This window comes from Alosa alosa, chromosome 12, assembly GCF_017589495.1.
Source record: "Alosa alosa isolate M-15738 ecotype Scorff River chromosome 12, AALO_Geno_1.1, whole genome shotgun sequence".
Classification (NCBI taxonomy): domain Eukaryota; kingdom Metazoa; phylum Chordata; class Actinopteri; order Clupeiformes; family Clupeidae; genus Alosa; species Alosa alosa.
The window spans coordinates 22,404,292-22,430,257 of record NC_063200.1 but is presented as its reverse complement, the minus strand read 5'-3'; the positions used below and the strand labels follow the sequence as shown (position 1 = coordinate 22,430,257).

The 25,966-nt window shown below is 42.0% G+C and overlaps 2 protein-coding genes across 4 annotated transcripts; both read left to right on the top strand.

The window, feature by feature from the left end:
• Positions 1 to 1,113: 1,113 nt before the first annotated feature.
• hnrpkl (heterogeneous nuclear ribonucleoprotein K, like) lies at positions 1,114 to 15,212 on the top strand. 3 transcript variants are annotated; one of them, XM_048258770.1, is made up of 16 exons: positions 1,114 to 1,171; positions 2,394 to 2,502; positions 2,888 to 2,985; positions 3,259 to 3,315; positions 4,796 to 4,839; positions 6,404 to 6,476; positions 6,816 to 6,929; positions 7,115 to 7,243; positions 7,533 to 7,846; positions 9,938 to 9,991; positions 10,772 to 10,811; positions 11,403 to 11,415; positions 11,621 to 11,653; positions 11,785 to 11,852; positions 12,182 to 12,351; positions 14,101 to 15,212. In XM_048258770.1, the coding sequence occupies exons 2-16, from the start codon at positions 2,442 to 2,444 to the stop codon at positions 14,129 to 14,131; spliced, it is 1,299 nt and encodes a 432-aa protein (XP_048114727.1). In that variant the 5' UTR covers positions 1,114 to 1,171; positions 2,394 to 2,441; the 3' UTR covers positions 14,132 to 15,212. The 3 variants fall into 3 exon arrangements, with proteins under 3 accessions (XP_048114727.1, XP_048114729.1, XP_048114728.1); XM_048258771.1 differs by lacking the exon at positions 1,114 to 1,171 and adding an exon at positions 1,412 to 1,435; XM_048258772.1 differs by lacking the exon at positions 11,621 to 11,653.
• A 1,703-nt stretch (positions 15,213 to 16,915) lies between these two features.
• On the top strand, positions 16,916 to 25,679 carry LOC125304285 (guanine nucleotide-binding protein G(q) subunit alpha). Its single transcript, XM_048258409.1, has 7 exons — positions 16,916 to 17,968; positions 18,965 to 19,149; positions 20,984 to 21,138; positions 21,735 to 21,863; positions 22,429 to 22,558; positions 23,672 to 23,825; positions 24,428 to 25,679. Exons 1-7 carry the CDS (start codon positions 17,833 to 17,835, stop codon positions 24,616 to 24,618), a joined length of 1,080 nt encoding a protein of 359 aa, XP_048114366.1. The 5' UTR covers positions 16,916 to 17,832; the 3' UTR covers positions 24,619 to 25,679.
• The last annotated feature ends 287 nt before the right edge of the window (positions 25,680 to 25,966 follow it).

Below are 25,966 nucleotides of genomic sequence, written 5' to 3'. Positions count from 1 at the left end.
ATCATTTTTCATTCTCTCACAAATCTAAAACATTTTCACTGCCGAATATAAAACCAGATAACTCAATTATGAGTAGATTATTATATGTTTAATAATGTAGCCTAAAGATCTAGCTATGTGGTGAATGTCAGGTGATTGTCTAATTTCATTCCAATTTCGCAATGATCATGGAGGATAGCCTGGTTAACACCAGACCACTTCTCAAATCTCAACTGCTAAGTTTGTCTGGGTTCTCCCAGGCTACATGAAGGATGTTCTGATGAAGAATTTTTTGTCACCATCAATACCACAACCAAATCAGCCAACTTCAAGATGGTCTATCACATTACTGCATTTAATAATCAAATGTGTCAAAAGTACAGTATTTGTCTTTCAAATGTAGTGGAGTAAAAGTCACAAGTTTCCAAAAATATTAATACTCAAGTAAAGTTCAGATACTCAAAAATCATACTTAAGTACATTAATCAAGTAATGTAGCCTAGGCTACTTAGTTAGCCTACGGTCCACCTCTGACAGTATAGAGTCTATGATTTAGATAGATAGAATAGAACAGAACACAATAACAGGGGACAGCCAGCCACTCAGTGCCATGGGCTAGGCCTACACAACTTTTAGCCTACATAAAGAATAGGCCTACATTTGAAGTAAAATGGCACAACTGTTAGTGTAACCTAACCATAATATAATAGATTGTTACATAACAGTTGGGGCATTTGCAAAGGAGGAAGAGAGGAAGAGTAGCCTAGCTATCAAGGAAAATGCAGGATTTATGTATAAACGCCGCAGACCAATTTATCTGGATTAGGCTACTGCTCCTGATGTTTTCAGTTTTACGCGAATGCTTAGGGAATTTAAAATAATCCCTAAATGTCCGATACTAATGTAAACCAAGTCGTTCCCACCCAAACTTCACAATAACCAGTAAGAAAAGTGTGGAGGCAATGTTTCGCAAAGATTGACACAAGGTTTATCCAAATATGTTGAGGAATTCACGAACAGCTTTGAATGATGTGGAATCTACCCAATAGTTTTCCAAGACAAAGGACCGCCCTCGCGTTGGTTCCACCAATAACAAAATAAAGTAACTTGGTAGTCAAATAAGCATCAGAATCAAGAGTGAATGCGCACATCTTTACGACATATTTGGAGTGGCGGACGGGGGCGGTTACAGGTTTGTAACACATTTTGGTGTTATTTTAAGCAATCTCACTGAGAAATAAACACACACAGTGTAATTTGGGAATGCTAGTTATAGTTGGGCATACAAGTTGGCTTCCAGCACTGCAAATGTATGATTTAACAACATATTCCGAGGGCGACATTGTCGCTGTAAAAGGTGTGTAATGTTAATAAGCTAACCGTAGGTAGCAGTCGAAGCTAGGTAGCAAGCGATTGCTAGTTAGCTTTCAAGCTAACCAGCTACCGAACTAGCAAGGTGAGTAAATAGGTTTGCTAATTTACAAGCTTGCTTGCTAACTAACCATTGCATATAGCAAATGTTGGAACACTTAGTGCCGACGCAGTGCCAAGTACCGTTAAATACATTATACTACCGCAAACGTGTGGAATGTAGTTCATTCCTCGTCTGGAGATGAATACTATCTTGCTAGCGAACTTTGCCCGGCCTTTTGCAAAAGCAAGGCAGCAGAATAACCGGAAAACCAAGATCAAGCATGCTAGTAAGCTAGCTAGTCGTATTTTGGCAGTCGATGTTGTCAATGAGTATCGCTAAACCACTAACTAACAAGTATCTATTTGTGGTTAGATTCTATCTATGAGGACATCATATCGATTGTTATTGTTAATTGGATGGCAACGAATTAATATCAGGTTTAGCAAAGGAGTATGTGGGATTTCATATGTCGGTCATTGAGCTGTTGTAGACGGTGTTTTACCAAGCATCAGAGCTAAATTTGGACATTGGCTGATGTTAGATGCGCGTTTCTCTGATAGAGAGACTGAGCTAGTTTGTGCAGCTTAGTTAAACAAATATTGATCAAATGTACTTAGATGTCTACATTAGGCGTAGTCGTAGACATCGTTATGTTTAACGTTAGCTGCGACTGCACTGCTGTTTGCAAGAACAAGCTTTCTGTTGCAACGTTATTCATTAATTGAATGACATTATCTCGTTTTGCATTAACTGAATTTTCTAGCATATTCTTCCGTCAGCGACGATCAGTTGTCTGGTTGTCAGAGAGTTCCCCGTTATTTTTACTTTTCCTGAAAATGGTTAATTTATTTGACCAAAAATTATGAATTAATGTAACGTACTGGGAATCTTTAAGGCCCTTGTTAGTTTAGCTTTGTGTCAGTTATACGATAGCTTAATTAGACAATTGAAGGCTGAAGCGGGGTGCTGTTTGTCATTATTTGGATGCTCTCTGGAGCAGATTCCCGGAGTGAGGAGCCCGTTCGCATTTCACCGGTGGTAGAAAACAATGGAGACAGAAATTGAACAGCAGGAGGGAGAGACTACGTTCAGCAACACTGACACTAACGGTAAGGGCATACACACTTCGTAATGTAGCAGTCCAAACATATGCTCACATGCATAAGCGGGCGAATATCGTAAAACCCAGAGAATTCGTGTTTATCTGCTAGACAAACGCGTCTGCCAAATCCCATAACCATAAGATTGGGGCTGATCAGTTGTCAGATGCTGTTTGCGCTAGCTGTCTGTTATCCTTGCGAATGGTTTTGTATAGTAGATAAGAATGGGCAAGTAGTCCTCACTACTATGTGGGATTCTACAATGTTGGGTGAGTTACTTGTTGCAGCTTTTTGATGGCTCAGTGTAGAGGGATTTTAGTCCGAGAGAAGAGATTTGCATGGTTGTTTTTTGTATGAAATTAATACTGAAGTGTCACTACATTGCCACTGCTAGGAAAACGCCCTGCTGAGGACATGGATGAGGAACAGGCCTTCAAGCGGTCTCGCAACACAGATGAAATGGTGGAGCTTCGTGTGCTACTGCAAAGCAAGGTTAGCATTCACATCTCTGACCAAATGATGAGGATGTACCTGCTTCCAGTCTCATCTTACTTGGTCCACCAAATCAAACAAAATGGCAACAATATCAATAAGTTTTGGGTGTAGGACCACATGTGTACACAATTCTACGTACTTACCCAGATAACTCCTCAGCCGTCATCACCTCTCAGTTTGGCTGAAGTCAATCTTAAACAATTTATCTTGACAGTTTTTTTTAAAATTTTCCAGTATGATTTAACAAGTTTTCCTCCTACTTCTCACCAGAATGCAGGAGCTGTAATCGGCAAAGGTGGCAAGAACATTAAAGCCTTGCGTACAGACGTGAGTATTCCCAGCTGGGGCCAGTGACAGGGTTTTTATTATTATTATTATTGTTATTGTTATTATTATTATTATTATTATTTGATTCTTATTTTTTTGGTTGTTTTTGATGTGGGATGTAGGAAGGAGTTCTTATTGTGAGCAATAACATTACATTACATTACATTACATTACATTTAGCAGACACTTCTTGACCAAAGTGACTTACATATGTCAGCTATATTACAAGGGATCACATTGTCCCCGGAGCAACTTGGGGTTAAGTGCCTTGCTCAAGGGCACAACGGTGGAAGCTGGGAATTGAACCGACAACTTTCAGGCTACTGCACGCTAGCCCAGCTCCTTAACCACTACACTACCACCGCCCCAATAACAGTAGCACTCTAGTGGGCTTGAACTGTTTTGGTCCCTGACAAGTCTCTGTATCCTCTTGTTTGTCCAACTATTTAACTGTAATGATTATAACACTGCCTCATGCTAATGAAACCTCCCATTGACTGCTGTTGTTGGAAAAAAAAAAACAACAACTACAAGTCCAAACCTGACATAGATCAAGTCTTTTAAAAAGTCCCTTAAATAAATAAATAGATAGTCAGTTTCACTTGGAGAAAGAAAGAAGAAAAGAAAGAAACTTGCTGCATGCCCGTCGAACTGTTGCCTGATAATTTGACCCAGAGTTTTGTTCGCTGTCTTGCTGAAACTCTGCACCTATGGGTTGGCTCATGAAGACAGACACAGTGGGTCCAGATTTTGGGGGGTGGGTGGGATGGGAGAGACACAGGTGTGTCCATGTGACAGCATCTTTTGGAAAGGGGGTGTAGAGGGGTAATCCACCTCAGGCCTCCAGTTGTTCTGAAGAAGGTCTTCATGCGCCAGCTGTTGCCCTGGTTAACAACCAAAACCCAAAAAGCAAACAAAACAAAACAACCCTTTTGACAGTTGTCTCGACTCTTGAGCTGACCCAATAGTTTCTGGGAGTAAGTAAAGAGACACAAGCACTTCTGTACCCTAGTAGTCATTTTGAAATGTTACCTTTTGCTTTGAGCTGGATGAGATCACTCGCTGTGTTCTTGTGCACTCACTTGCCAGACTTGCCAGTCTCATCTTTTTTTTTTTTTTTTTTTTTTACTTTAAATTTTTTCTTTTTGGTTTTATATTTTTCTTTTTAAGGACAGTAGAGTGATGAGTATAGCCTGTATTCAATTAAAAATGTATTCCTTCTCCCCCTTTTCCCTCTCCTTTTACTTTTTTATTTTTGGCCACCTTCCTCCGTTGCCCATGTTCTGGATCGACATGCCCCTCCTGCGTTGCCCACCTTGACGTTGGCCCAACCTCCGCCCTGAACGCCCGCCCGCCCGCCCATCTGACACCCCGGTTGGCCCCGCCCATAAACGTGCCCCTTCTGCCATAAACGGGCACCTTACTTGCCAACTTGTGATTGAATGCCCCTGCCCAATGCCAACCTCCACGGCCAATGCAGTACAATGCCAGTGTATCAGTCCCTGACAGCAGTGGCCCAGAGCGGTATGTCCCACCAAGTTGTTGCCTCACTGCCTGATTAGATCAGAGAACACATGTCTTTTGATAACCTGCCTTCTGTTTCATTTTAACATTTTTACACATGAAGTATACCCCCCTCCCCACCCCACCCTTTTAAGAAACGTGTATTGTTCCATTTATTTATTTAATTTTATGTCTTACTCCCCCTCCCCACCCCACCCCCTCCCCCATTCAGTATTTCATTTTAATATGGACCTTTTTCTTTGTCACTCCAGTGTTCTACACATACACACACACACACACACTCACACGTGAACCTGTTTATAGAGTTGTCCCACACATAGGAAGTGATTCCATTCTCTTTAGTTTATTTCAAATGGAAGGAGCACAGCTTCAAGATTTGGAACCTTTTTTTCTGTAATTTTCTTAAAGTTGTTCCCCTGCTTTAGAATGAGAGATTACCAATTATCTTTCATTTTTAAACTGTGAATTATGGAAATCCAAAAAGAAACTTTCTCGCTCTGTCCTTGTGGCCCACCTTGCTCCCCCCTTACCCCCTGCCCCCCCCCCCAAACCCCCACCTCACTGTTCTCAACATTGCTGTTCATGATTTGAGCGAGTGCTGTGCCTTCCAGAAAATTCACTCTGTCACTTCCATCACTGTTGTCTAGTTTTTAATTTCCTCCTGGTGCTGCATCTCTGTCCCCCCCCCCCGTTTTTTTTTTGTTTGTCTCTTTCTCTCTCTCTCTCTTTCTTTCTCTGTCTTTTTTTTCTCTCCGTTTCTGGCCCCTTACTCCCCTCCCATCAGTTCAGACTGTTAAGCTGCCAAACTTCTCATCTGCCCCCCCCTCGCTCCTGTTCGCCACCTACTGGCCACCACTCCCCATCTGCCCCCTTCCTTTGGTTTTGTTTGGTTTTGCTTGTAGTTCTCCCCCCCTCCTCAACCCCTCTCCCCCCGCCCCCCTCTCCTCCAATTCCTCTTTTGTCACTGTGAGAAGGTGTGCCAATGGCACGGTTTTGCGATGGCGAATCTTGCACTATAGCTGCTATAATATAAATATATAGAGAAATATTTGTTTTGACATGTTTCTTTAGAATCAAATTCCTTCCTCCAGATTTGTTTCGCTGGTGGTGGGTTTGAAAACCAAAAAAAAAAAACCTAAGCAACCATTTTCTCTCTGTGTCTGTGTCCCTCTCTGATTCTCATGCATTACTTTGTGGCCATTTTGTGCCCACCCTAATCTGAGCCCTTCCAAGAAAGTTGCCCATTCCTCCAGGTCTTGTCTCTTCTTCTTTGTTGAATGTTTGCGATCAGCGAGTGCATGTCAGCTGGCCGTTAATTCAGTCGAGTATTGGGGAAACTTGAAACATGTGTTCAGCAGTCCTGTTTTTGTTTGATTTTTTTTTTTTTTTTTTTTTTTTCCTTTTTTCTTTCTTTTCCTTTTCTTTCTCTCTTGAATCTGCACTCTCTTGTTATTCTTTTGCTCATGCTTCACCAGAATGTTTATTCTAAAAATGTTGTCCGCTTTCCTTCCCCCGTTTTTGCCGTTGTCCGCCATTATGCTTGATTACCCCTTTGGCTCTCCAGCATCTTGAGCGTTAGTGCAGATATCGAAACCATCGGTGAAATTCTCCTCAAGATCATCCCTACTTTGGAGGAGGTGAGTGCAGTCCTAGTACTCTTTAAAAAACCTGCATGCACCCTCAACATTCAGGAAGTGAAATATGACTTGAAGCTAACTCAGTGTGGACTAGAATGATCCTACTGTACCAGTGAATGCAAACAACTAGAAGGATTGTCAGATAATTAGAAGTGACAAGAGTTATTTTGAATCATTCGGCAGAAAATTGCCACGTAGTTCATCGATGGGAGAAGCCAGTCTGCGACCTCATATGGAAAAAATGAGCCTGCTAGCCGTCGCTAAACCACAACCTGTGGGATTTGTTCAGTGGCAGGAAGGCTGTGATATCATTACACTGAACTCTCTGTTCTTTTCCAGTACCAGCATTACAATGGCATCGACTTTGACTGTGAGCTTCGCCTACTTATCCACCAGAGTCTGGCGGGAGGTATCATTGGGGTCAAAGGTGCCAAAATTAAGGAGCTTAGGGAGGTAAGAACCCCTGTGAAGAAAAGAACAAAAAAACCTCCTTATTAGCTCACATCAGTGTTGGTATTAGGGACCAATCTGTCAGATACATCCTTCCCAGATTCATATTCCCAGATTTGTATGTGGTGCTATGTATATCGTTGTCGGGGATGATCCAGTTCTTAGACTTCTGTTATATTTACTTCTAGAACACCCAGACCACAATCAAGCTCTTTCAGGAATGTTGTCCTCATTCCACCGATCGTGTGGTTCTGGTGGGGGGGAAACCGGAGCGAGTGGTGGAGTGCATCAAAGTCATCCTGGAGCTGACTTCTGAGGTGAGAACCTTTTGAAAATACCTGGTATCCCTCGTTTCATCTCACGATATGCAGCAAGAACCTTTGACACTGGGCATTTTCTTTGAGTGGTCTTACGAGACACACAAAAAATATCAGACCTGTTTCTGTCAGACATTTGTAAATGAGTTGAGGAGGAAGACTTGTTGACACGTTTGTCTGTAAGGCTAAATTCTTCAGTCATTTTATTCTGGATACAAACATGGATACAAACTTGTTCCCCTTATGATCCTCTTGTGTTAAACCTAACCCATCACCTCTCTGCTGTTAGGCCCCGATTAAGGGTCGTGCCCAGCCCTACGACCCCAACTTCTATGACGAGACCTATGACTATGGTGGCTTCACTATGATGTTCGAGGAGCGTGGGCGCAGGCCCATGGGCGGGTTCCCCATGCGCGGCCGCGGAGGTTTCGAGCGGATGCCGCCAGGCGGCCGTGGAGGTCGCCCCATGCCCCCCTCCAGGAGGGACTATGACGACATGAGCCCCCGCCGCGGTCCACCACCTCCACCACCTGGCAGGGGAGGACGCGGGGGCAGCAGGGCACGCAACTTGCCCCTTCCCCCACCGCCGCCACCTAGAGGGGGGTAAGAGAACTACACACACCACTAGTGTTGCACGGTGTATCGATACTAAAAAGGTATCACGATGCCTTCACGCAAAAAACGATATACGATTTCCGACGTTTTTAGAATCGAGACTTTATTAAAATTAACGTTCTGTGTCTACGTGAACTGCTGCTCTCACTGCTCCTTGCACGCATCTAGGCAAGTGGGCGTGTCAAGCAGGCAGCTCTGAGTGAGTGAGTGCGCAGCCAACGTCAACATACAGTAGTTCTTTGCCGACCGTCCTCGGCCTTGTGGATAAAACAAAAGGTGAAGTGAAAGCTGCAACTATTTCGGATACATCGCGAATAGTGAAGGCAAGCCATCAGGTACACAGAGGCCCGTTTGTGAAATGTTTCAAAGTCATTTAAAAGCAGTAGGCTACGCATGGAACTTGGCTAAACACCTCGCAGACATATCCCAAAATTTTTGTTCAAAGAACGACAGGTTAACGAATATGCTATAGAAAACACGACTACATGGTTAGTGCCAAGTTCTTCTCTTCTGTTTTAGTCTAGCCTAAGTGAAACGAGTGGTTCGCTGGGATAAAGCGAACCTTCCTTCATCAATGAATTTTGACGAGCTGTAATCATTTTGACGAGACATAAGCAGATGGGCTCCCCCTATTAAGTCAGGTTCTGCTCAAGGTTTCTTCCTGGAATATGGGAGTTTTTCCTTGCCACAGTTGCCATATGGCGTGCTTGTGGGGGTAAGAGGGTTAAGGCTGCCAGTCTTATGGCGTCATTTTCTATATTTTTGATATGTTGCTGAGTAGATCATAAACAGCAAAGAAAAGTGATTGATAATGACTGACTGACTATTATTGTGTTACATGCTTCAAATGAAAAGCACTTTGAGCTGCTTTCTGTGTATGAAAGGTGCTATACAAATAAAGCTTTATTATTATTATTATTATTATTATTATTATTATTATTATTATAACGAGCTGTTATCATAGGGTGCTAATGTGATGAAAGCGCAATGTTCACGCCAGAATAACATTACCATAACTTCTAAACAATCTATTTCATGTTCGGTCAGTACTACTGGTAATATTTGTCATGGCATGTAGACTGCAATTTGTTCAATAAGTATTGCCCAGATGTAGGATAGGCTACCCGAAATGCGCTAATTAAAGCCCACAGCATATAATACCACCAAAGTGTGTTGTCCTAATAATAATGGCGGGTTATTGTTACGTGGTAGCAAATCATGTTATCAAAGAAATAGACGTAGGCTAATGTAGGAATGCACACAGACATATTGCAACAGGTAATGGTGTAGGCCTATCTGGCCGAAGACCTGAGTGGTTGGAACGTCGTGCTTGTACACTGGGCAAAGAAGACTATCCTCACATTTTTCCCTTTGCAACTGTCAAAGAAATCCCATGAACACGGAAGGCCCTAGGGAAGCCTTTACTGTACATCAGATGGCCTAAAGATTAGGCCCCTCTGCATAGCATTCAATGATTTGCATGCAGTAATTTCAACACTGACCTTGATCTAGCCTAGTTTGGCTATTTAAAGCTACTTTATTGGCAAAACACAACACAATGTAATGAACTATAACAAAAAATAAAGGACTTAATCACACAAAGTAGGCCTACTATTTTACTGACTATAAAAATAATAATTATGTAGGAAGTTTAGAACCCAGAATTGACCTGCACACTACAAAAGTGCACGAATTCAACACAAATGACTCAATACACTTGGAGGGAGGTATGAGTCCTTTCTTTTCCGGATATCTTAGGATTTCGCCGTAGTATCGTTTCAGTATCGAGCATCGTGATATTTATGGCAGGTATCGTATCGAAGTCATAATTTTGGTATCGTGACAACACTACACACCACCAATCCTAGCACCAGGGACCACTTCGATCAGTTTTCAAGAAAACACCATAAGGGTTTCAGTGGCAATTGCAACTCTTCTTGCCACTTTAAGAGATTTTATGCCTAATCTGTGTCTGCTGGAGTGCTTCACCTTTTGTAGTGTAGTCCTGGCTGCTGTCTTGAACTCTTGACCTTGGTAGCAGCACACATTTGCCCTAACAGGATTTTCCTTGTTCTTTAGAGGTGACCGGTTTTCACACCAGAGCTATCACGGCAATATGGATGACAGACCAAAGTGAGTACAGTCGTTTAGAGTGACTTCTCCGCCTCTCCTTTTTAAAAAGCTCCAACAGAATCCCTCCTATGCAAATTAAACGTACAGCCTGAGAATTAGATGTCCTGTGTCATTTCTAATTTCTACATGTGCCCATTATATTTATTGATTGGCCCTCAGCAATAAACTCAATTGCCTGTTGAGCAGCCATTTTGAAAGCCTATCTCCTGTGACGAGAACCAGACTTGGGTCTAGCTCAGGTTAAACGAGTTTAACAGCCCTGCGCTGAGGTGGAGCAGGTTATTAAGAGCCATTTTGGCGCTTTCCTCACCCACGGTCACCGCAGAAGCAAGGCCAAATATGTCAGCTGGTTTTGTTTTACAAGAAAAGTATCTTTGGTGTGGCTTTTTCACATTTCAAAACTGACAAAAAGAATCAAAATTACATAGCATGTTGCAAGTTTTGATATCCAAAATGTTATATGTAATATGTTCTGGTGATTCATTTTGACCTTGCTTGACTGGAGTGGCATTGTGCATGAGTACATTTGTTGAGATGAACAGGAAGGCTGAGGCTTTCAGATAGTAAACCACAGGAGTGAATTATTACTCGATTAAAAAAAAAAATTTTATCTAGCTTCCTGTTACATTTGTTGCACATCATATGCATTTACACAATCTATTTAGATTGTTGCATTAGTCCATTTGTTATGGTAAATGTTGCCATTTGTGGAGTCAAATAATGTTACATTTTCAGGTGTTACATTTCTCCCATTTCTAATCTTTTAATTTCTGCATGCAGCGACAGAAGAGGGCGGCCTGGAGATCGCTATGACAGCATGGTGAGCAAAAATAAAAAAAATCCCCAAATCTCTGGCTTCATCAAGAACTATTCTGTGCAAAATGGCAAATTATAGGTAGTCAATATTGCATTTAATTCGACAAAGAAAACCCCAATGGAAGAGCTAGTACTTGCTGGAAGACAGGAAAAGGAACTGCCTGTTCAGTGTGGATGAAATGGCAGTGTTATGGATGCATATGTGGAGCACTCATCCTGTGTGCACCGGTTTGGCCTGCTGTTGCTAAGCAACAGATTTTTGAATTACTTGTTGCCTAGGTTACCAAGGAGCAGTTAAATACGTAGGTGAAAGCCACCGCACTTGCCAGCGAACTCTCCAGGCAAATGCAGAGCGAGTGTCTGGATGGATCCAGAAGGCTTGTTGGCATCTGCCATTTAGGGCTACGGCGAATGCCGTCTTCCACTTCCCTTTCATACGAATGATGCTTCCAAACGTAATTGGTTGCTTAAGTCTAACTTCTTTTTTTGGGTGAATGTTTTTCTTGAAGCACTTTTACCAACCTGATGACTCTTTTTTTTTTTTTTTTTTTTCTCTCCCTCCTTCCTCTTTCTTTCATTTATTCCTCGCCTATAGAGTGGAGGCTATGGTAAGTAGTCATGCATGCCATTTCTGTTCGACTCCAACTCAGCCTTGTATGTGCTCGTTTGCCTTCATATCAGACACAAGCACTTCCTATTGTTAGTGCCACTCCTTCCTGCCTTTCCGAAGGCCCCAACTGCTGTTGAAACCTTCATGAATGTCCCCGCTCCCCCCCACTTACATTTCTCTTTCTCCGCTCTTTTAATTTGAAGACAATAATTCTTCTTGGGAGCCCTTCCAGTCAGGTGAGATTTCATGGTTTTTTTTTTTTTTTTTTTTTTTACTTAACCACGCCTGAAGGCAATATCTGTAGCTGTTTGTCTCAATGAAATGAAAGTAGTTTTGAATACATTGGAGTGAATCTAATGCGTTCTAGGTGGACGAGGATCATACAGTGACATTGGGGGACCAGTCATCACAACACAAGTCACCATCCCTAAAGATGTGAGTGGGACTCTGGTGACCACACCACCCACATGCATCGACACGCATCCAGTCAAACACATGGAACCATTCTTGCTAGATTATTCACTCAGGCATAAAATCCACATTGTTTCTTAGACACACGCATGCACGCACACACATATGCACACGCACACTAGTATCCAACCAAGTGTGTAACCAAACACAGGACCTCCCAGAAGAAAAGTTAACTCGATGGCATATACAGACATGCAACCAAAATCCTAACCTCACTCGTCACATAGACACAATTTTTGTCTTGCATATGATTTCTTCATTTCTCTGAAAGTAAAATCTGTGTGTGTGTGTAGTTGGCTGGCTCCATCATTGGCAAAGGTGGGCAGAGGATCAAGCAGATCCGCCATGAGTCTGGAGCCTCCATCAAGATTGACGAGCCTCTGGAGGGATCTGAGGACCGCATCATCACAATCACGGGCACACAGGATCAGATCCAGAATGCACAGTACCTGCTGCAGAACAGGTGAGTTTATTTATTTATTTGTGTGTGTGTGTGTGTGTGTGTGTGCGCGTGTGTGTGCGCGTGCGCATTCTCCTCCTACACACCCTCACCATCGCCGTGTTACTGTTTCCACTGTCTCCTTCCATTGGGTCTTTGGTTTTCTGTCTGTCTGGGCCTTTGTTTTTGTCTCTGTCTTCTGTTCTCTCTTCCTCTAGTGTTTCACATAGTAGTGCTGTACACTGCCCTACAAAGCCAAAGTGCAGTAACGTGAAATTCACTTTTTTACACCAATATAAAATGCCATATCCTCCGAACAATCTATAAAAATCTCATTAATCTACTGAAACATTTTCTGAAGATATAGGGATTTTCATTTTACAGTATCTGCTAAAATACAGTGTGAAAGACCAACACCAATGCTGTTTTTCTCCGTTTGGAATTTTCGTAGGTAATGCACTTTGGCTTTGCAGGGCAGTACAGCTCCATCTAGTTTGCAGTCCTAAGGGTTGTCTGTTTTGATTACACAATTACAGTATTTTGTAGATTGTTGCAAAAAGCACACAGAATAATTTTAGCAATCATTACAATTTTGTGTTGAAGTATTTTTTGTAACATAAATAATTATACTTCACTTTGTATAATGTGTATACTGAAAATGTCTTGCTTGTATTTGACATTTTTGAAGTGACCAACCCACTCTGAAATGTGTGACCCACATGACTCTTTCCCGTCTCCAGCCCTGCCCCCTTCTGACTAATCTCTAATCCCTTCCTAACATACTGTCCTGTGAAATTGCTGTTACGGCGAAATTGCTGCCATTTGACGGGAAGCTTGGCGGGAGAGAAAGAGGGAGAAAAAAGAAATCGATTGTGGGATGCCATTTTTTCTTTTTTGGTGACTTGGGGAAACGGGTGGACTGTTGTGTTTTTCTTTCTTTTTTTACTAAACAAAAAAAAACAAAACAACAAGCTGGCTTGCTTCTGTGTGGAAGACTTGTGATTTTGTTGTTTTTAGTTAGATGAAGTGACAACAAATCGCAGTCTACCCTACAGCACAGGCTCGGCCTCGTCTGGCTCCGCGCATGCTCTCAGCATTTCACATGCCTGTCCTCCTTGTCCTCCCTCTCTCCCTTACCCACTCACACTTGCACACAACCTCTGCTGCACAGTCCAGACATGTTACCCAAGCTCAACATGTGACTGTGCGCCGCACTCCTACTCGCTACACCCGCCCCCCCCCCCTTCCACCCTCCTATCCCTCCCCTCCCTTTCCTCTCCTCCTGGGTTCTCTTGATGAGGAGGCAACCGAACCCTGCTAACGTGACGCTCAGTCCTGATTGTGCCAAGCGGGAGTGATCTGCACAGGGCTAATTGACAAGCATGTGTTCTAATCTTTCTGCCTGATCGTAATTGTTTTGACCTGCTCCGTCCTCGGGTTTTTCACCCTATAAGGCTTGGTGTAACACGCACACAGACATACACCTACCTTGAATATGTTAACCTTGCATGCCTGTTTAAAACCAGATCTCTTCCTCACACATGCAACTTAACCCTTACCTATCCACATGTCCACACCACCCTACACATATACAAATCCTATACACACTCACATTCCTCCCTCTCCAACAAGGAGTGTGTCCTTATCAGGTCTTTTTGTCCAGAATCTTTTTTTCTCTCTCTCTCTCCGGGAGACGTTACCGGTCCTGTGACTGGCTCGCGTCTCTTTTTCCTGACATCATCTCATTCTGGTTCCTTCGTTTCCTATTTACAGCGTGAAGCAGTACTCCGGCCGCTTCTTCTAGACGACAACAGAAACCCCCAAGCCAAACTGCCATGAGCCCCCACACCCAAATCCCACCCCCACTCCGGTTTCAGACCCGCTTCTTTTCAAAGCCGACATTCCTCTCAGCCTCTCTGGGTAGATGTGCCCCCCCTCTTCATTTATTTACTCATTCAGTCATCTTATCGTTTTTATTAAACAAAAGAAGCGAAAAAGTAAAAAAAAAAAAAAATACTGCTATGTGTAAAATGTCTGGATATCTTTTAAAAGGCAGCAGAATGAGTTATTTTCTCTCTTTCTAGTATGACTATTTTGTTTTGGTTCCTCTTTGTCTTTCTGCTTGTAATGTTGGAGGGAGCTCACCAGTTTGTCCAAGTTTGTTTTGGCCTTACCTGAGCTGCATGCAGTGTTGGTTGCAACCATGCAGAATGTAATCTTGTTTTGTAACATTTTTATTTAAAAAGAAAAAAATAAATGAAATAGAAATTTCTTTTTGCCATTTTTTTTCCCCTTTCTTTTGGTTTTGAGTTGAAACAAAAGCGTTTCTTTTTTTTTTTTTTTTTTAAATGTAAATATACATGGATTGTTTTGGTAAGAGTTTAAATATCAGTACAGTTTTTTTATTTTGAAAAATTTCCATCTATTATTAATTGGCTAAAGAGGGTGCGAGGGTATAATGGGGTGTATTTTTCTGTCCTTTATCGTTTTTCTAAAAACAAAAAAGAAAACCCCACCTGATTCTCTATGCTGTGTGAAGCCACTCTGACGACAAGAGTATGTGGGGTGGGACAGACTGACCATTTCTACTTCACATCAATGTTTGGGATCCCTCTAGCTTTGATGACGCTTGTGTTTTTGTACGTCTTGTTCGTAAGCATTTTTAACATTTTAGATGGGGATCTTACCAGGCACTAGTCAAGATTGGGGGCGGAAACAAAAAGACGAAGCTTTTCTATGTAGCTGCGTAGCATGTCCCCCCCCACACCCCTCGTCCTCTTACTCATGTCCGTCTCGGTCTCTTAATCGCTCTCTTTGCCCCTCTGGTCTCTGTAGAATGTGCTGCAAGTGTTGAGTAATAAAGTCTGTGCCACCTTTTACTAATACTTGAAGTGTGTCTGTGTTTTTATACTAGTGTGTGTGTGTGCCCTGATGCAACCGTGTTTGGCATACTGAGAAATGCAATTGGTCTCAGAATTGATTGCATTTCACCAGGTCATGAGAGATTTTGGACGTCAAGCAGTCTTGGCTTACTATTAAAGACAGAAAGCCTGCTCACCTCAAGATCTTCCTGTGCTCTTATCACAGCTGTTGTTAGAAGGCCAGGGGGACCTAGATATGTTACAGTTTATGATGCATTTTAAAGAAGAATCCACTGTGCCTTGGCTGCAGACATCAACCTAGTCGTATAAATGTACATTGTGTATACCAATAATCTGTGTGTTCAAAGCATTGCATCAAAGCATCAAATTCATTGCAAAGGGAAAAAAAAAAGAACTGTTTGGGGTTAATTATGTAGCACTAAATTATTTGCCATTTGTTTTATTAATCGATTTAACTGCTATATTGTAAACCACAATCAGATAACTGTTTTTACAGATGAATTACTTGGTATCCTATTTTAGTTATCTGGTATCACATTCTGATTAAAATGACCGAATAGTTTTTACTAGCATGTGTATTTTCACTGCTGTCATTATTTCACAATGCTTCCTGAAACGGCTTGCTCTCCCGGATGTACGTTTTCCTGAATGAACAGTGCTGTTTGCAGCCTTCTCTAACTAAAGACAACAGATGGCAGCATTGTCACAGGAGTGGGTGTTGCTTGGATGGGCCTCAGTAGGTGGTCACAAAAACCTTTCTTCTATTATACAATCTAAGATTTAAATACACACAATGTAAATGGCCTATCTGAAAATGTACACAACATAGCATATAGCATTTGGTTTTATGGACCTCATTTTTGTTTCAGTTCAGTTCTCAGAGGCGCTGTGATTGGTCCCTGTCTAGCCTACCTGTAATGCGTTTAAATTCAAAGTGTTTTTGGAGTTTGACACTAAGTGGAAAGTTACTAGTCACATTGATCTTTATTGCCAAGGGATTTATGGCACATTACCCGGAGAGATGTCTCGTCTCTGTGGGCTGGTGCCCGTCAGCAGGGAGTTCCAGCGCCAACTGGACCATTAAATATGCAATGTGGCCTTAAGTCGGCGTATATGGTTTATCTAGAGTCTTGACCCAAGTATTTTCTCAAAATATCGAACTGTTTTACAATGCCTTTGACGATGGCCAGTTACTTCCTCCATTACACGGATAAATAGGTAAATGGAACAACCCAGGGTCAATCCGGTGCATGCCTAACCGATATAGTGTTAAGACATGCCGAGGACATTACAGTATGCTAGTCTGCTCTGCTCCATGGGCGTAGGAAGGCCCCTCCAAGCGTACACAATTTCAGTGCTTGAAACCTAAGTGGCTTGTACAAGGTGTGGAATGGTTGTCGATTACAACCAGGCTGTCATTACGCAGTCCATGCCAAATGCCAGTAGGTTAAAAATTACCTAAAACAACACCCTAAACATTAATGTCCGACCCGAAACGATACTTTGTTGCAGCCCCTCAGCAGCAACATTCCATTCATCAGTGTATCCATAGCCTCAGTTTATGCATTTGTTTTGTTTAGGGGGGCTACTAACCTACTGCTCGACAGAAAACGATTACAAAAAACATGCTGAACACATTAGGCTACCTTACCAATGTCTATAGTCAACATTTATATTATTAACATGGACCTCGGACATGCTGTTGGGTCGCATCGCTATATGTGAATGTTTGGGAAGTTGTTGATGTGTCGTATTTCCCACACATTGGGTCAAACTGCTTCCTCACAGAGCGTCGTCCTCCCAGCCAAACACACCCCTCAGTTCAAAACGTCACATGGCTGGGAGTGGATGGTGCCTTTAATGAAATTACATATGGAATAGCCAAAAGTGGGAATCGAAGGTACTTCAACAGGAATTAACCGGGTGCAAAATGCCACAGCATATTTTTCAGGTATGCGATCAAACTAACGTACAGTATGCTCAAAACTGTTAGGTTTCTAAAGCTTTAGTATTTTTTCCATTGGATTTTCCAGTAGATAACTGTACTCCAGTCTAGTGGTTCGAAGGGAATTGGAGTGAAAGTCCGCCATATTCAGCTTTACCACGCCCGGAGTCGAGCTATTGGGGAGAAAGACTTGAGTATAACAGATTATTTCGTGCGATTGTTTCTATCTTGACGAATTTCCAAACGCAAGATAAAGGATCGTCTCCTTTTTTCGTTAGAGAAAACAATCGATGAGGAAGAAAGACCTGACAAGATTGAAAGACCACAGCTAATAAGAACGGATGACTATGGGGACAGTATTCCAAAAGGATCTGTTGCTCAAGTAAGAATTAAAAGCAAATCAGACTGACTTGGATTGCACTCTTTGGTTGGGTGAGACTCTGGGCAGAAGAACCTGAAACAGTCGGGATGACCCACACTGAAACAATTGTAGGTTTTCTGTGATTTTCGTGGACAATTTCATGAATCGAATTTTTAAATCCATTTTCTTCAGGCTATAAAAACAATCTTACTGCGTGGCAATACACCCATGCACTGTTTTATTTTTCCTCAATGGATTTTTTGAAAAAGTCTTAAACAAGTAAAATAGTCACCCATAGCGTTTTCTTTCGGAGAATCATGACTCTGGACTCCATAATGGCGTGTTGCCTCAGCGAGGAGGCGAAAGAAGCCAGGCGGATCAACGACGAAATCGAGAGGCAGCTCCGCCGGGACAAGAAAGACGCCCGTCGAGAGCTAAAGCTACTGCTACTCGGTATGGAATGGTGAAACACCCCACATTTCTTTCCTCTTGTAAGACATGTTGTTTGCAGTGATTGCCGTAATTTATGCAAAACTTTTGTGCATGTAAATAAGGTGGTTAAAGGTCCTGCTAGATAAATGTAATTATGGCTATGGCTGTTGTGGTTTAAACAGCACGTTTCCGAGATGGACATGAATTTACAGCTGGGCCCGATAATCTTTTATCTTTTAACTTGGTGGGCTATTACATGAGTATTCACTCAGCTATTTGTAAACGTGTGGGTGTTCACAAACCTTTGGTGCTTTGCTGGATCCAGGTTTAGCCACACGCACAAGACAACGTTAATCACTGACATGGGCTACTGATATGTCGCGTGCACGGTTGGGTAGAATACATGTCGAATGTGTTTTTAAAAAAGGAGCCTGTTTACTACTTAACATCCATCAGGATAAGATGCTCACTGCTGCTTCCTCAAAACAAGCTATTCCCTTGAAGTAATGGGCGTAGTGCAATTAAACCCTATGCACGTACACGCACTTACCTACTCAACCTTCACCAACTTTTGTTTTTTTGTCACCAACGAAAACCTCTTATCTTATGTTATGTGATGTGACTGGCTGTAACCCATGTCATACCACATGTATATCCTGATCAGTATATGGTGCAGTAAACCAGGGGAGCGGGGCTACTGTAATTATTGACATGTGGGTATTTGTAGCCAATGGCACCTATATTGAAATTCTAAGAAACTATCGACTCTTCTCATAGATGCCATCAGTTTACAGCCAAACAGGAAAACACCAAAAGTGCTCTGGTATTCATAAATAATATACCTAAAGGCAGGTGGGACTTGTTTAGCAGTATGGCAAATATAGTGAAGGTCCTTCTTTGCCACTTCCCGACTAGCATGCTGCTGCTGTTGTTTTAGGGGGGATTGTGTGAAGTACATTTCATCATTTATGGTCTACAGTTTGTGCATTTCCTCTGACCTTTGCACTCTGCTCTAAGGGACTGGTGAGAGTGGGAAAAGCACCTTTATCAAGCAGATGAGGATCATCCACGGGTCGGGCTACTCCGAGGAGGACAAGAAAGGCTTCATCAAGCTGGTGTACCAGAACATCTTCACCTCTGTACAGTCCATGATCCGTGCCATGGAGACCCTGATGATCCCCTACAAGTATGAGCACAACAAGGTACATGATGCCTTCCTGGCTTTTAAGTACATGACATTCGGAAACCCTACACATACACGCACGCATGGCCTCGTGAGGGTAACCAGAGGTTGTGAGCGAGTGCTCTGAAGCATAAGGTCTGTGGTTTGAGAGAGAGAGAGAGAAAGAGAGAGTGTGTGTCTCACACACAGACACACTCACACCCTATGGAGATTCCACTTTAGACTAGAGACATTAGGCAGGCAGGACCAAGAGCTACAGGAGAGGCTGGTTCAGTGGGGCATATGGAGTCTGTAGCGACATGGGCCCGGCCTTTAACATTAGGGAGGGTGCGACGCGAGCTAGTTCTGACTCTGATTATGTTCTATGGATCCACCCAGTTTAATGGCCAGTCTATGTGCTATACACATTTTAATACTTGGGCAGTTGAGGTTTTACCTTTGCTGTCATTGCACACTATATGTCTCTTAAAAGTATTTGTTTTTGTTTATTGGATGTTTTATGTCTTTGGGGGTATTTTATTATTAAGTATTTGTTTAATTTTACTTGGAGTCATTTTATATTTTTAAAACTTTTTTCATTTTTGTTATTCTGATCCTGAATTGATTCTTAAAGCAACACCAAAGCACTTTTCTTCTGTCACACGCACGCTATTTTTCCTCTGTCGCACGCACGCTATATCCAGCACCAGCTTTGCAAATAACGATGTCCACAGACAAGGTAGAGTATGTTGTATGATTTTATAAAAGTATGATGTATTGCGACATCAGAAGCATGTCAAATTTGTAGTTTCTTATGTCTCATTCCATCGAACTAGAGATCCACTACCCGATCTGGCAAACTTGCATAGTAAAGGGCAGCGAAGCGAATGCAGAAGTGCAGTTCACCCTGTTACGAGTTGATGAACCACTGAAACGATTTTGGAAACATTATTTTAAGGTACAAAAAAACTCTTTGGTGTTGCTTTAAAGTAAATCTTTCTTTGTTTAATTCTTTCCTCATTTCACGGCATAGACTATATTTTTTTTATCACATTATGTCTGTATTTGGAGTCTTCATCTGGTTTTACTTCACTTCAGAGTCTGGAAAGCACCTTGGGCTCTCACCAGAGAGGCTATACAAATACAGTTATTACATGTCATTGTTGTTATGTAGGAGAGCTGCAGTCGCATAGGCACATAGTGCGATGTGCACAGCTGTGTCTCCGAACTGACATCCATATTGCCAGAAAACTCCCAGTGACTTCACCCTTGCCACGAAGTAGGCCAACTCATGAGACAAATGCCACGAGAGGGGGGGGCAGAATCACTTTGGTTAATCACGGCGCTCGTCTTAATGAGATTATCCCCCCCAAGCTATGAAATTAATTATACAAATTTACTGCCTTACAGAAATGTGCTGCCACCTCTTTTCCATTTCCAGATAGAGGGCGAAGGCAAGCCTATTTCTCCTTTTTTGTGTGTGTGTGCGTATGTCTGACGGAAGAAAGTGTTACGGTGTGTCGCAAAACTCTTGTCTGAAGTTTGTCGGTAGTGGGTCACCGCTAAGCAGTAGTGAGCGTGGGCTTTGGAGAACTGAAACAGAAACCTGGTTTCGTCTCAACTGCAAGACGTAACATAGCTTTTTGTAGTAAGACATTTTGCAGTAGGCCTTGTAGTAGATGATGGCTGTCAGCTTGGAAAGTGTTTTCATTAGGTGGATGTGAGCACAATGTTTTTTTTTTTTTCAATACGACTTAAAATGGCTGTCGTTTTTCCTGTGGGCCTTAACAGCAGTTTTCTGATGTCATGATTCCCACTGTGTTTAGCATGGAGTTAACACCCCCAACCCCCCTTCACTGTCCTTTCTTGTATAGGGCAACGCTAATGTTGTACGTGAAGTGGATGTAGAGAAGGTCTCATCATTTGTAAACCCTTATGTGGATGCCATTAAAAGTCTATGGAACGACCCAGGAATCCAGGAGTGCTATGACCGGCGAAGGGAATACCAGCTCTCCGACTCGACCAAATAGTGAGTGCTTCTCGTCCTCTTCCTGCACGGTGATTTAATTAAGTCATTTAGCTGGCCAATGCCTTTGAGTACTAATGGAATTTGGCAGCAAAAACTGCTTTATTAAATTTTAGTTCTTGTCTTGGGGTTGAACTCAAATGGAGGAATTACCTGTTAAGTAACATGTAAACTGGCCATTCAGAGCACAAGAAGAGTCTGAGATTTAATCTCAAGAAAAGTAGGGAAATTGAATGTTGGTTGTTTGTGTTTGTCTGATTTTTGTTTTTCAGTCATATGTAAATGTCCAAGTCCACATGTGTCTTTTTTTTTTTGGCTTAGTCTGCACCCTGTCAAAGGATATAATTAGGGGTCAAGAGGACTGTAAACTGTAAAAGGATCCCTGTATCACTTTGGACAAGAGTCTGCTGAGAACCATAAACTATAAACATAAATCATTTAGTCTAAACCTGGGATACTTTCAATTCAAAATCTGAAATGTTTTTATAGATATTTTAGTCTAAGACGTAGTCTAATTTTCACATGCCGTTGAAACACATTTGGTGTAAAGGACATTCTGGGATTCATTGTTAATGTCTTCACCCCCGACCTCTCTTCAGTTACCTGAATGCAGTGGATCGCATTGCTGAACTTGGCTACGTACCCACCCAACAAGATGTCCTCAGAGTGCGAGTACCCACCACAGGCATCATCGAGTATCCATTTGACCTTCAGAGTGTCATCTTTAGGTAACCCTTCACCACGTCGCTGCTCGAATGGGGTGGTGGATCTCTGCCTGTAATGTGGGGTGAAATGTTTCCTCCTCATACTCTCTCCATAGCCTACTGAAGTTCGCCTACAAAAAGGAACCAAAGCTGCCATCTTTGCCCTTTATAAGGAGATCCGAATGTTAATTGAAGCTAACTACCTATGGCAAGTTGCATTGCAAGTTAGCTCTAGGGTAGCAAAAAATCTAAGTGTGCCGCCTTCACGTACCGGAGATCACAGTATCCACTTGAAGGCAGAGGACAAAAGTGTGTTCAGGAAAACGTCTGCATTTCAGACTTTTTCATCCCCACTAGAGTTTAACAGGTGCGATAATTCAAAATCCCCGTTATTTTCCCATAGGACAAACTCAGAGGTCTATTCTTGGTCTTTCCCGTGAGGAAAGTGGAACCTCCATGTTACTCTGAGTTTAAAAAAAGGTTTATCTGCCAATTCTCTTATGGTTCTAAAGCCCTCTGCTCTAGTGAAACGTCATAAACGGCTACTTCCGACTGACCTTTGACCTGCTCGCTCTTTGCCGCCTTGCAGGATGGTGGACGTGGGTGGCCAGCGGTCAGAGAGACGGAAGTGGATCCACTGCTTCGAGAACGTCACCTCCATAATGTTTCTGGTGGCGCTAAGCGAGTACGACCAGGTCCTGGTCGAATCCGACAACGAGGTGAGGGCATTACCTGTTAGTGGCCAGCAGGGGGGAGATTAGAGGCCTGACACAGGACTCTCTCTTTCTCTCTCTTTCTCTCTCTCTCCAAATGAATTTGGGCACTGTAAGGCCAGATGGCTATGCTTTTGTCAGTGTAGTATTATGAACCAGATGGGAGCTCTTTTTAATTTTTGTTTATTTAGTTTTTTTGTCACATTTTCCCTTGGTATACAATCAACATTAACAGTGGAAGGAAATGGTGCTCCACATTTTCTTGTCTCTCTCTCTCTGTCTTTCACTATATCTCTCACTTTTTTTTCTCACTCACGCCCTCTCATTCTCTCTCAGTCTTTATCTGTATCTCTCTCTTTCTCGCGCATGCTCTGTTAGCTGCAAAACAGATTGTCTTGGGAGTGCTGCCCATGCCAGTGGGCGTTGCTTGCATTGTATTTTCTCTTTCTCAAGGATCAACAGGTGTTCCTGTTAAAGTCATTGTGTTTCCTTTTTCCTTTTATGACATTAGTCATCATGTGTTATTCTACAGCTGTAGTTGTGGAAGCTCCTGTTGGTATTGATACCATCTCTGTCAGGACTGTTTTTAATGTTGTTTCTCAGCAGTGTGACTGTAAAATAATTCATTTATCTAATCTGAAAACCAATTTATGCTTAAATAATTTAAATTCCAATAATGTCCATATAGGCTGTAAGATAAAGATCAGAATTTCTGTGCATAAATTGAGACTGAGCAGAATTGTAGGGGGTAAAATCTGCAATACAGATGGTAGCGGTGTATGTAGTGCTTGGGTTTTTTTAGGAGCTGTATCACTGAAATCGCGTCAGCCTACAAAACCATCGGTGACCAGTAGAGGGCAATGTGTGATCAGGACTTTTTGAACATATGAGGAGCAGGGTTTAAGCCATTATTTCAGCAGTTGCCTTCACAATTGCATAAACAGCTAATCTGTCAGAGCTACTGTTTGAAAGCCAGGTATTACCAGGCCAGGTCCACAGAGGCAGTGAAGCGCCCTCATGTGTCGTAGAGCAATACCTATAAAAGCATTTATCAGGTTGGACTTTACTTTTAACTTGAAGTACTAAAATGTCATACTTTTGTTTTGTTATTCCTGACAGAACCGGATGGAGGAGAGCAAAGCATTATTTAGGACGATAATAACGTATCCCTGGTTCCAGAACTCCTCTGTCATACTATTTCTGAATAAGAAAGATCTGCTGGAGGAGAAGATCAATTACTCTCATCTGGTGGATTACTTCCCAGAATATGATGGTTGGTCATTTGTCACCTGTATTTTACTATTCTTGGGATTACATCATCTATTAAATGCATAGATGTAAATTAAGATGCATCTTCAGAGCTATGTTGTAGGGTTTATGATGTCCTTACTAACTATTAGCTGAGGTGTATACATTGATTTTGCAAAATTTCTTCAGCTATGAAATTAATACATGAGGCAGTGAATATGGTATTAATATGGTTTTGTTTTTTAACTTGCATAAAACACTGTCCTGCGGTTTATACACAATGCAAAATTACTGTAGTTCGTTCTACATTTTTGTACATTTTGTTTATAAATCTTAATATGCAACGTTTTTAGTTAATTATTAAGGGATGCCTATGTCTACATACATATCTTTACCAATATCTTCATCTATTTCTTTCATAATTAATGGTAAAATGTAAAAGTCAAAGTAAACTTATCAGTTAACCAGTTCCAATCCCCATTTAGCCATCTGTAGGTCTTAGTGTTCCAGTTGTAATGAACCAGTTGCAATTCATATTTAGTTTTAATTCTTATCTAACGGTATGGATTTTGTCATTCAGACCAATTAATAATTAAGTAATAATAATTCTTAACTGGTTGCTTACAGGGCCCCAGCGAGATGCTCAGGCAGGTAGAGAGTTCATCCTGAAGATGTTCGTGGACCTCAACCCCGACAGTGATAAGATCATCTACTCGCACTTCACCTGCGCCACCGACACCGAGAACATCCGCTTTGTCTTTGCAGCCGTCAAAGACACCATCCTGCAGCTCAACCTCAAAGAGTATAATCTCGTGTAGACCCTACACACCCAACTTCACCCCTGAGAAGACACACACACACAAAGTCGTATTATATCCATATTCAAGGAATTAAAAAGAAGCTGGTCGCTGTATGAATTGGTTGGATGGATGCACACCCCCACCCCCAGCCTCACCCCCACCCTACCTTCGTCAGCTACAGCTAGATCACATCAGACCCCACCCCTGCTGGGGAAACGGCTCGCGCAACGTGAAGACATCCCACTTTTCTTGCATTTGGTTGCGTCACAGGTGTCATTGATTTGAAAAGCGAGAATCTATTGAATCGGGGCTGAGATATCAATAATTACAAAACACTACTGCGTCCTTATTTATTTGCACCTTGGAGCTTGTTCACAAGGTCCACCTTGAATTATTCTAATTATTATTATTATTGTTGTTATTATTATTATTATTATTATTCAATTTTAAAGAGAATCAATTTTCAGTGGACGTTTACTGTACGAAACGCTTGGAGAGATGCTTCTGAGGCGGTGCGCCAAGTTCCCTAATCTTCCGATTTTCTTTTCTGAGGAACCTGTGGTGTGTTCCATAAAGTTATCTTTCCTCCCTTAAATTATGCTCTCCTCTCCGGGCTGAAATTTGAAGAGTGTACATGTTCGACACAAACTGCAATTGATCCGTGCTTTGTTTCTGCACACAAATGTACAATTATTTTCCCGAAGGACAAACAAATGTGTGTTTGAAAACCAATTGTCTGTATACTTAAATACTGCGACTAATATGGCATTCCGTCCCAGGCTTGAAGCAGTTGAGAATGATCGATTGTATGCGAGAGGCAGGTCTTAGCACCGCATCCGTTGGTCTGTCTCTCTCTCTCTCTCTCTCTCTCTCTTTATTTTTCTTTTTGACATGGGAGTGAGTGTACATTGTATGGTTGACTGCGTTATTGTTTTGGTGTGAAGTTGAATTGAACTATGTGCCACATTTTTGCTTTTGATTGTTTTAATATATGTTTGTTTATATTTGCCAAATGCATATAGCAACACCACCTCCACCACTCTCTCTCACACACACACACACACACACACACACACACACACACACATACATACATACAAAAAAAATCACAATCACATTAAAGTTGTACCACATCCTAACTTCCACAGCATCACAAAAAACGTCTTCAGCACAGTATCAGACTTCTGGCTTCTTAGTCACGTGAGCCCATCCTAAAACCAGACGTGTCAGCCTTTCAGTATGTCTGTGTGTGAGCACTGCTTTTGCACAGGTATTTGCTCACCACTGCATTGGCTTAAGATATTAGATGTACAAATTCATAGTACCCTCATAGTCTGCAACACTTAATGCAATGCTTCTGTGATAA